The 11,782-nt window shown below is 35.0% G+C and overlaps 1 protein-coding gene across 2 annotated transcripts; it reads right to left on the bottom strand.

Moving 5' to 3' along the window:
• Positions 1–8: 8 nt before the first annotated feature.
• LOC117109781 (octopamine receptor-like) lies at positions 9–5,118 on the bottom strand. Of its 2 annotated transcripts, XR_004445593.1 has the most exons (3): positions 4,900–5,118; positions 2,243–3,718; positions 9–1,226 (listed from the first exon to the last, which is right to left on the bottom strand). XR_004445593.1 is itself a non-coding variant. In XM_033252202.1 (2 exons), the coding sequence occupies exon 2, from the start codon at positions 3,596–3,598 to the stop codon at positions 2,309–2,311; it is 1,290 nt and encodes a 429-aa protein (XP_033108093.1). In that variant the 5' UTR covers positions 3,599–3,718; positions 4,900–5,118; the 3' UTR covers positions 1,267–2,308. The 2 variants fall into 2 exon arrangements, 1 of the variants encoding a protein (XP_033108093.1); XM_033252202.1 differs by lacking the exon at positions 9–1,226 and having other exon boundaries at positions 1,267–3,718.
• Positions 5,119–11,782: the final 6,664 nt, after the last annotated feature.

Here is an 11,782-nt window from a genome sequence, read left to right as displayed (position 1 = left end):
GTAAGACTACCCCGAGTAATTGTCTTCATAGTGTCTTCTTCATATATTCTAAATCGATTTTATGTCCACGAAGGAAGCTATCTATACTGATCGGATATATACAATTATATACTCTTTCGAGCAGGCTAATATTTTAAACTAACTGATCTGAGCATGGTCTAGCAATAAATTTTGGCAAGAATATACTTTGCATAATTTTTAGTAAGCCTAGATCTATATAATATTCTAAGGCTGCCATGTAGCCTATTAATATATTATACCACCACCACCATAACAATTTTGCCACTACCACTATGACCATTAATCTAATATTTATGTAGCTTCAAATCACTGCTCACGTACTTTATCCGTAATATAACACTGCTAAATAAATAAATATATAGGCCTATACCAAAGCACCTTATTATATTTCCTGGTGCACAAACGTGTGAGCAATTAATTGAAATGACAAAGATTATATTTATACTACTGATAATGATGATCAAATCATGGATAAGACAGGCCTAATATGAAACTTATGAACAAGGATGATGGAAATCTGAATTTGGAAACACTACCGGTATACCTTCTCGGCCTACTGATAAGCAGCCACTTCTAACTAAGTGATAATTTCGGTGACAAATAAAATGCTGACGTTAAGTTGTTCCCCGTCTCCCCTCCCTAGAGTATGAACCATCTTCATCTAGTCGATTGAAATCTTACGTTGACGCATTTTCTGTTGCTGCGACATTACTATGGAATTCCCTGCCTCTTGAAGTTCGCAATTCCCCTTCTCGCAACATGTTCAACTACCGTCTAAAAACACATCTTTTTTTTAATTTTTTTTTAAAACTTTTTATCTAACAGCGCATTGAGACTCGACTCCGTTTATGCGCTATAACAGATTGCATCTTTAAAATGACTGGCTGGTTTAAGTAGTAGTAGTAGTAGCAGCAGCCTTCCCAACATCAATACAGTTTACAGCCATAAATACAAAATTACCATCACACTAAATGTTTACGGTACACCTTGTTGGCCGTTATGAAAAGAGCTGTTGTTGTTGAAAGTGTCTCAACAATGTTTTTCCAAAACCACCTACATGGTTTAACACAAACAATTACCGATTGTTACTTTGCAATGTAAACATTGGAAATATGCTATAACTCTGTATTGTGCTCTTAAAATAAACCACAGCGACTCCAACAATAACAATCATAAAGTTGTTCCATATTGTTCGGTATTTCAGTCTGTAATTATAAACGAGAACATAATTTTAAATTCGTTCACATATAATGTATATGAAAATATTATAGCCACGATAATTGTCTCAAGTAATGGCCGTGGCTGTATTTTGTTATTATATGTCTATTGCTATATTGAGCTGTCATCTCAATGCTATAAATGGCCCACCCAAGTTGTACATCGGAGTGATGTGTAGGTTATTGAGAATGTATGGGTAATCATTTGGCTAATACTTTAACCGTAGTTTAGTCATTGCCTGGACTGGAAGTAAGTAAAATTCGGGGGAAAAAAACATTCGAGAATAATATTATAGTATAATTAGGCCTACAATGTATTACTTACGATACTTGAAACTATGTTAGAAGTGTAGCGGTTCTGACATTTGTATAATTAAATATAAAATTAATTTCCATTGAAATATCGAGATCCAGCTGACTCCAACTGATGATCGATGGAGCATGATGATGGCCGGTAAAATGTTTTTTTTTTATTCTTAATTTTGCCTCGTTAAACACTGAAATGTATGTGTCTAAATGAAATCAGTCTCTACAACCTAAATATACTATAACTCCTCTTTCTGACATCATGCACGAACATGGCAAACATTGGCCAAATAAGGAAAGAAAAGGAAAGAATTAAAATTTACCATTTCCAGACATGACGGACAATTTAGATTTTTAAATGGCCATGCTTCTTTTAACTAACATTGGTGCACTCGTTGATGTCTTTGTAATAATTAGAGCTAAATAACTGATTGGTTGCATAACAAACACAGCATTGTTGTTCATACTATGGTTTAGTCTAATTATATTTTACATCCACACTCTTTGTATGGAAAAACTGAGCGCGCGTTGTTTGTAAATTATTAAAATGCTACGTTTGCTGGTTAGGCATAAAACGGACACGAAGTTCACACGTTTGCTATTAAATATTTTGCATTATATACTTATCTAATAGAAATAATTTTTGTATAAATCTATCGATTAAATCTACAAAGAAAAGTAATAATTTTAATATTAACCACTTCGTCATGATTAGGACGGAATGTTATCCTTTAAAATACTGCTTAAAACTGTTTCTCTTTCATTCATTTCCTTCGTAAGCATTTTATCATAGCTATCCGGACCTTTTTATTGGTAATGGCATAGAGTATGGGGTTAAACACCGAGTCCATATACATGCAAAGGTGTATCCATTTCCAATGTCTGTCGTCTTCGAAAACCGTCTTAAAATTCTTAATAACACCAGTTAAACCAAGAGGAGCCCAGCAAATCAAAAACGTCGATAATATTACACCCATCATTACAGCAGGACGAACATACCTTCGCTTGAAATTGTCATCGTTTGACTTTCGCTTTTTTGGGGTATTGTTAAATTGAGGTTTTGTGTCGGAATGTTTAATTGGTACGTGTTTGTTTTCAACATTTTGAGATTTTTGGTCACTTTGCCAGGCTAATTTGTAATTTTCATCTGTTGGATTTGCAGTTTGATCTTTGCGAGCATTTTCTGACGTGTTATGAGGTCCTTGAGGGTTTTCTTGGTTAGTTTCGCCAAAAAAGTTGGAGCAATTCGCACCTTCCTGATAATTTCCATGGTTCGCCCTATCTGTTAGGTTCATGCTTGTTTCTGTTTCATCGTGATTTGCAGATAAACTAGGGATTCTTGCGATAGATGTTGTCTGAGCGACAGCTATTCTCCGTCTCTTGAGTATACGCTTTCGAATGTTAAAAAATGTACTAGCGTTAAAATATGCAATTGCTGACATTGGAATGAAAAGTAAAAATAATAGAAGCAATAGAGTGGAAAAAGTATTCGGATTGGTGTGGAAGTTACAAAATAAGTCGACCGTCGAGTCCAGACCAACTTGGTAAAAAAACAGAATCTCATTTGTTGTCATTACGACAACTGCACACGCCCAGGTAAACAGGATCTGCAGATGCACGCGTCGTTTTGTCTGACATTTCAGATAATCTGGGTATTCTCTATGGACGAGCAAGTAACGATCGAGACTAATGAATGCAATGGTAAATATGGTAACGATTAGAAAAACTCCCTCTACTATCGACTTAAGCATGCAGAGAACAAGTCCGAACGGCCAAATATCTAAAGTGTTAATGATAATCATTAGTGGTAGTGGGATTAGTCCAACGCCCAGATCAGCCACTGCTAGGCTCATGATATGCCGGTTGCTCTGTGGGTTGTTGCGAAGAGGTGAATTCCTTGCGAATACAGTAATTGTTAAAGCATTTCCTCCTATGGTTAGAACTGACAGTATACCTACAAAAATATTGGTGAAAATTAATCCAGCACCAGTAAGAGGCGCACCGTGTGTTAACGCGAAATTAGTAGGTGTTGACGCGTTTTCTTCAAACTTCATTTCACTAATAATTATTATATTGAAATTGCAACGAAGTCTATTTTATATCTCTATGCTGAGCATAGTAACGATGGCATTTGCTGAATATGTCTTGTCATATGATTTTTCGATGCAACTTTTCTAAATAAAGACAGATGGAAAAAAAACGTTAGTGCATGGAGTTACTTGACATTTGTTTGTGTAGTAGTTTGAGTTGCCTCTCTGTAAAGGTAAGTCAACCCAGGCCTACCAAAAATAATTCCATGATATTCAACGTAGCCTATTATTTGCAGATTAGTATAGTAAGAGATCATTGAAAAATCTTTCCTAATATTATACATACAAACATTGCATTAATAGAGGCCTACTTAGTTAGATCAACCATAATATATTATTCTTCTTCACACTGCTCCCTTTGAATTAAATATCTTATCAAACAATTCCTTTTCATATACATACGATTCATTGGGGACTTTCCACCGTTTAGAAAAATTCGACTGGATATCCCCGAATTCACTATGAACGTCAATTATGTACAGAATGAAACTCGAATTCAATTTGTGAGTCGAAAAACACCAGTCAAATATCACCTCAATGGTTACAACCTGGAGTTGTATGTTCCTGTATTTCATACTAATGATTCTAAAATTTCAGTTCAGATTTCCTGGGCACTCTGGTGTATCTGTGTTACTTAACAGCCATTTAAGCCCTAACGACATCACTTCAACCGTGGTATAATTAACACACATTCTTTTAAACAAAACAATACATTTTATAAGTTGAGGATCGTAATAATTCAGCTTTTAAAAGAAAAATATATGTCCCTATCAAGATTCGGACACAAAATCTTACAATTATCGTTTGGGTCCTCTACCAATTGAGATGAGGTTAAGTGGTATCTCATTCGGAAACTTTTCTTTTTCTCAAGGTATTAAACAGAACATATCGAAACTTCAATGTTGAAAAAAAAAACCCCAAAAAACAAAAAACGAAAGACCACACTGTCAGTAAGTTAACGGATCAGTCATTTGCGTTTACAATATTGAATCTAACTATCATACCAGCCGTGACGTCAGCATTTTCCTGATCACAATATGTTATCCATCATTCTAAAACGGAACAGTGGCGTGTATCTAGAGGAATGCGCGAGGCGCTAGTCGCCCCCTCCCAACCACACCACCACTTCACTCGCTAACGCCTCCCCTCAATTAGTCATAGTTCAAGACTCTTAGTAATGCCACTACATTTTCCAAACCCACATCAGCCCCAAAATGGTTGGACCTATCTTGTCCACGTACCCGCAGGCGTTGCCAATGACTTACCGGTAGTTTTTTTGTTTGTTATTGCGGCTGATGTATCATCAGTTGATTGTTCTTGATTTTTGACATGTTTCCGCGCATCATGGAAGATACAAGTAAATAATATATACTATGGTATAATCAAGGATGAACCATACATCTGACAATGAAATTTACCACACTGACAAGGAAATTGACCACGACAAAACGTGTCTATTGGTCACTTATTCACTCCGAATGTAGTTAAATTTACACACATTCCAAAAACATTATCGAATATCACTTCTTATACATAATTTCAGTATAATTAGAACCATTAATATTTCTAATTTTGGTGACGAGCGTCGGTTGGCTAAGGCCAGTAGACATAAATAATTGCTGTGTATTGGTTGGTCAGAGCGTTCGGATAACGTAATAATTTCACTGTCAGTATTATTATATGGGCCTATCGCATTTCAGGGGCGTGGTTCTACAATTGTCAGCGGTGCGTATGTTTATTCAAAGTGTATTGTGGTTGGAATTTTAATCATAAATATGGATTGTAATTTTATGTTCTCTTAATTTCATTGCTAATAATCAGCAAGAGATACTGTAAGTGTGTATAGTGTGCAGCTGCATAACCTTAATAACAATAACAATAATATTTATTTTCATATTATATGATCATGAAAATACCGATTTTGTTTGAATTAACCTCCTTTGACGTTATTTCATAGCATTTAATATTGTGAATTGATACCCAAATTAAGCCTATTTTGTTAATGATAGCAAAGATCTTATAAACACAAGATAGCGTTCTCCGGGATTTACGCGTGCAATTTGAACCTTGACCGACGCTTCTATTTGTTACGCGTAAATCGCGGAGAACGCTATCTTGTGTTTATAAGATCTTTGATGATAGTGGGGTTGCAAGCTTATGGATCCGTAGGTGCGGCGCACGGAACACAGAACCCAACCAGAATATGGAAGGGTAAAATTATTATCGTCGAATATTGCCAAAAACCGTGACTATCATTTATTATACACATTGCGTTTTTGCCAAAATTGTGCTATGAGTCACCTAGTGGTTTTTCTGCTGACTCTTTATTCGTAGGGTCAGCCGTCGCAGAACACATTTTTAGCGTCCGTACGTTTTTCACACACAAAAAACCGAAAAATGGAAGGGTAAAAAATCGATATCCCCGACGAAAGCGATGTCGGTGGGGAGGGCCCTTCTTTTAAAATCTGTCGCTATGACAATTTAGACGTTTCAAAGGCTTAAAAATAATTTTAAGGTTTACTAATATCTAAAATATGTTTTCTTTTTTCCAACAAATTGTTGTTTCTCCTACCGAGGTTGGGGGAGGGGGAAGTTCTCCGAGGCGCCACGCGTGGAATGCTATCTGAAGGGTTAATCGTGAGAGTACCAGACTTGGGAAAACGACGGCCTACTCAATATGCGTGTGGCATAACAAAGAGGTCTGAGACCCCAGCTAAGGCTTTTTCGGGGCCCTGCAACCCTGGGGAAAGAGCCCCGGCCATTTCAGCGTATTTGAACTGGGCTTATAGGCCTACCCTATACCGTATAGAAAAGGGAAAGTAATGCCCTACTTTCTTTGGCATGATTAATCATATTTTCCAAAATAATTTTCAATTGAAAGCTAATACGCACAATCCAACTATATTGAATTTTCATAAATTTCTTTAGCTAAGGATACAGGAGATTCTAAATATCTGACGACTTCAATTGAAGGAGGTGTGGCTTCTTGGGGTGACGTCTTTCATGAATATTGAAACTGTGAATTGTTTAGTTGTTTGGCGGCGCTATTTCAATGGCTCAAAACAAAAACAATAAACAAAACCACATGTGTGTAACTAAGCCAGAGAAACAAAAAGCGCTGAGATATTATACATAATAATCACAAGATTATAAGGCAAGTTTCTGTATTTCTAAAGTTATAATAGTCTCAATACCTCTAAATACTACTGTTCATTAATGAAAATGTATACAATGTATTGATAAATGTAAGGCTTATACTTTTAGCTGCAGACCTATCCCGTAGCTAGTAGCTGAGCCTGAGACGGACTGAGTATGATACTATCCTAGTCTTATTTATGATATATGGCCTGCTTGCTGCTGAGTGAGTTAGCGTATTATAATTGTCTCTGGAGAAAGTGGTAATTTTTTGGCAATTGAAGCTGTTCAAAGGTGTTTTAAAAGTTCGAATAAACCCGCCCACCAATAATGATGATTTTGAATAAAAATGAAATTTTATTTTTGGCCAATTAGCACACACTCCGACACGAAAAAATTGATTTTTTTTATTGCGCCCGCCGCTGCCTTGAAATCACCAACAATAAGATCATATATACAATATTTATCCTAATTATATAAATTTAAAGCATTTAACCACTTCATTACTTCACAATTCACCAATATTTTTTTTCCTACTCCATGTGGATGTTTTTTTTCAAAAACCATTTGCTTAAACAAGAAGATTGGTCAAAAGTTGGGGGGAGCTAGGGACAATTTATATGATGTCCCCTACTTTAAAAAGTGGAGGACGTGTGCCCCTCCCCCTGTACCCCACCCGGATCGACCACATGGATGATGTACGTCACGTACGTATAAATTGTCCCCTGCCCCCCCCCCAACTTTTGACCAATCTTCTATAATTAAAACCCCACACTTTAGCTATGGAAAGCCAATAACAATTACGCATGACTATATTACGAATCATTGTCTATTCACCTTGGCTTTCCAAGTGCGGTGATGCGTATTTCCGGACCAAAACCGAGAGACTTCCTTTTATACCTTGTTGGGACTTATTTTCTTTAAAATCGTCAGAGGAGGACGGAAAGAAAATACAAATTTTATTCTAAAAATAATGTAAGCTAGTAGGCCTACAGTACTGAGAAACGCTATTACAATCGTAATGTTTGCTGCCCTCTATACATTTTGATGAATGGCAGTATTCGATACCGTTCTTCGTTAAACCACGCCAACCTGCGCAGTAAAAAAAAAGAAAAAAAGAAAAAAAAAAAAAAATCCTATTTAACGAGAACGACCAGAAAACTGGTAAATACTCGACAAAACAAAATGGCTGCATAGTTACCGCGATACACGCTGCGTAATCAAGGCTGCTTCAGATTGTGGCGTTATGGTTTTTTCGTAAAAAAAAATGTTTTCATCCCGTTTTTGAATTCTGTTAAACTACAATTATTTTTTGACTTCAATGTGGGTAATATTATAATTTTTATTTTCTGAAATTTCATCTAAATTATATTAACGCAAATGTTGTTGCTAAACTGACCAATCGGCCATATTTTTTTGGTCACGTGCATAACTTAACGCTGATTAACGCATTCTGGTTACGTTAATTTTCGTTGTCAACGAAGTCTAATTCGTACTCAACGAAATGACCAGTCGAATAAGCCCATTGTTTTGATTGTCTGCTGCCCTCTATTATATAAAAGCATGTGCTTTATGTTTCGATATTTATTTCTATATTTTTAAAATCTAAATGCTTCAGATTTAACGTCAGCATGGTAAGTAATTATTTAAGGATCCGAGACTAGTTAGTTTAGTGTATATATAAAATATAGGCCTAGTAGGCATAGGGCCAGAAAGCTACTTAGTTAGGCCTACTACTCTAGAGGCTAGGCCACTTCTTGTTGTTGTTGAGCTTGAAAATTGACACCACCACCTCGGCTGGCCACGGACACTTCGTGGTTTGGTTCGAAGTATGAGTAGGCCAAGGCCTTCTTGCTTGGCTTAAGTATGACCTCCATCGCTAAGTAATAAATGCGTGTTGAGTAATTAATTGGCGATTCGCATCATTTGTCTAGGCTACACTGTTGTTCATTTGGCACCTCACACAGGGGAGGGCCGCCATCAAGAAGAGGTAAACTGTAACAAACAGGGCCGACCCGGGGCAAAGAAGGCCTGTCAATCTGGAGGAGCCTATTATTAGGGGCCCAAGCCATTATTGAGGGCCCATGAGAGTAATTATTATTTTTGATAAAAATATGGAAAAATTATTACCTGCAATTTCTATGGGCCCCTGGGCGCTGGTAAGCTTGGCCCCCGGGGATATTGCCGGCCCCTGGGGATATTGCCCTCCCCCTCTCGGTAGCCCCGGGCCTGGCCTCACATAATCATTGAGCTCCTCTACCAGTTCACTTCAATTCAACCCATTATCCCAAAGAAGAGGAGGTAACATTTTAACATTCATTGCTCATTTTGTAATCAAACTATGAGATCTTACAGAAAGTATCCAAATTTGGGAGTTAACCTGTATACAGTATGGCACAGTTGGCAAGATTACCTCATTCTGCTCACTGCCTTTTGGAAATTTTAGTATCTAATCTTACAACACTGTTTACCGCTTTCATCCTGGTATATACATGTACAAGTTTATGTTTGTTAGAAAGGTTTCTACATTTTTTTTATTTCATTATCATCCCAGGAGAGGAACAATTGTGTGAGGTACCACACACCACTGATGAAGAAGTGCAAGATACCATACCACTGATGAGCAGCAATGGTGCAGAGATACCACACCACTATACCACAAAACTGATGAGGACCAATCGTGCAAGGTACCACACCACTGATGAGGACCAATGGTGCATGATACCACACCACTGATGAGGAGCAATGGTGCATGATACCACACCACAGATGAGGACCAATGGTGCAAGATACCACACCAGTGATGAGCACCAATGGTGCATGATACTACACCACTGATGAGGACCAATGGTGCATGATACCACACCACTGATGAGGACCAATGGTGCATGATACCACACCACTGATGAGGACCAATGGTGCATGATACCACACCACTGATGAGGACCAATGATGCAATATACCACACCAGTGATGAGTACCAATGGTGCATGATACCACACCACTGATGATGATAAGCATTCGGTTTCCACACAGCTTGAGTTGAGTCATTGAATTAAAAGTCTTAGAATTTAAATTGAAACTGAACATTTCCGGAAATCTGTAACCTAAACTGATCAAAAACGCAATGGAGATTTCAAAAATTTAATCTAATTATGTTAATTCTTTGCTTTTTTTCTAGCATAAAACAATAATTTTAAACAAATTCTGAATAGTAGGAAATGTTCAATTCAATCGTCATTGTATGCTAGTGAATTTTTCATTTCATGGAAATTTTATTCACTAATAATAATATGAAAATGGAGAAAGTTATAAGTATGTCATTATTTTTGGAAAATATTTCATTTTCATTGAGACAAATATTAATTCAGAATTCTTTATTGTTATAAAATAGATAGCTCCCTTAAAATTCATGTTGTGGCATGATTAACATTAATTCAATTGAAATTAAGAAATATTTACTTCTAATATCCTTCTGTTAAACAAATCTTGTGACTACACAATGTGTAAGATTCACCTCCATTTTCATATGTTGCTAAAATCTAGATTAAGTGATGTTTTTAAGTAAGCGTTGATGATTAAATAGGTTTAAACTGTAAATTTGTAAATTTATCTGAAGTACTGTTAAATTTCTTATTCAAAATTGAATTTGGGAAAATGTTATATAAATTTCAAATTGATGTTTTTCTTTTGGCTTAAATACAATTTATCACTGTGCTTTATAATTTAGATAGTAAATAAACATCTAATTTGTGCAGTATGCATTTTTGAATTGGCCAATTCAAAAACACAACAAAACTTGTGTTATAAATATATTGTGAACATATGACATTGTGGTGCTTCTGATAGGTAGAATATTTTCTTTTGTTATAAATTGTATATTATCTTACCAAATATGGAAAAGGAGAACACGATTTTTGTTTATACATAACTAAAGCATTCAATAGCATTTAATTTAAAAAAAAGTTATTTACCACTACAAATCTTGTGAAAATTTAATTAAACATTCTTAAAAATTGTATTCGAGGAAATAAGATTCTCCTATTTCATGTTTTGATAAATAACTTTTTTCAAAGGTGTATGTATATCCATTGTTTACAGTATATATATAATATTATACTTCAGAAAATGAACACAAACTAATTACACTTGTTTTCAAAAATTTCTTGTAAGATCTTTAAACATTGTATGTAGTGTTAATCTCTGAAGGATCAAAACATCCTTTAGATTGAAAATTTTAATAATCTTTGTTTTTCCATAATTACATGTCACGATTTTAGTACCAACATAAATTTTAAATTTCCAAATTTTTTATTTTATTTGAAATTTATACACCTACATTAAATTTGAAATTGTTTAAAATATTTCTAATTGGCTATGCTGCAAAATTTTACAAACAGCAAATCCAGTGTGTGCATTAATTATTGTGCTTTCAGGTAATTACATAATGTCTCCATTTTCCATGTCGTTTAGTTTAGCAAATCCTCATTAGCAAGGAACAAGACAGACATTTCATTTAAATTAATTTGATATAAAATTTCTGATTGAGTATTCCTATTCATTTCACTTTCATTACTTTTTGGTTTACTTTTACAAAATTATTTTGTTTGCACTAAATATTAAATTGTAGTTGTGTAGCTATGAAGTAGTTCAAAACAACTTCAAATATTTTGGATGAATTTTTCTACTAAATTTCAATCAATCAAAAAGAAAATGAAATTAATAATCTTGCAAAATTTAGAAAACATTTAATATACTTCAAATTTAAATGTAATTGTTTTGGTTTTGCTGATGAGGTTCTTTTTCTTTTCCGGTGTAAACAAATTTTAAACAGTTTTTTTTTTGTTGTCTCACAAAAAATCTGGCTGAAGGGATTAATTATTTGCATTTTTGAAGTTAAGAATTTAAAATAATAATTGTAACATTTTCAACTTAATATTATTGATGTAAATGATAATGTTGTCAAAAGCCCCAAATTTCAATAACAATTATAAAAACCTAAAAATAATAATT

The sequence above is a fragment of the Anneissia japonica genome, unplaced genomic scaffold, assembly GCF_011630105.1.
Source record: "Anneissia japonica isolate Jap-2015-1 unplaced genomic scaffold, ASM1163010v1 scaffold334_len275345_cov169, whole genome shotgun sequence".
In the NCBI taxonomy this organism is placed as follows: Eukaryota; Metazoa; Echinodermata; class Crinoidea; order Comatulida; family Comatulidae; genus Anneissia; species Anneissia japonica.
Note: the sequence above shows the minus strand (reverse complement) of the source record. Positions and strands in the feature narration are given on the sequence as shown.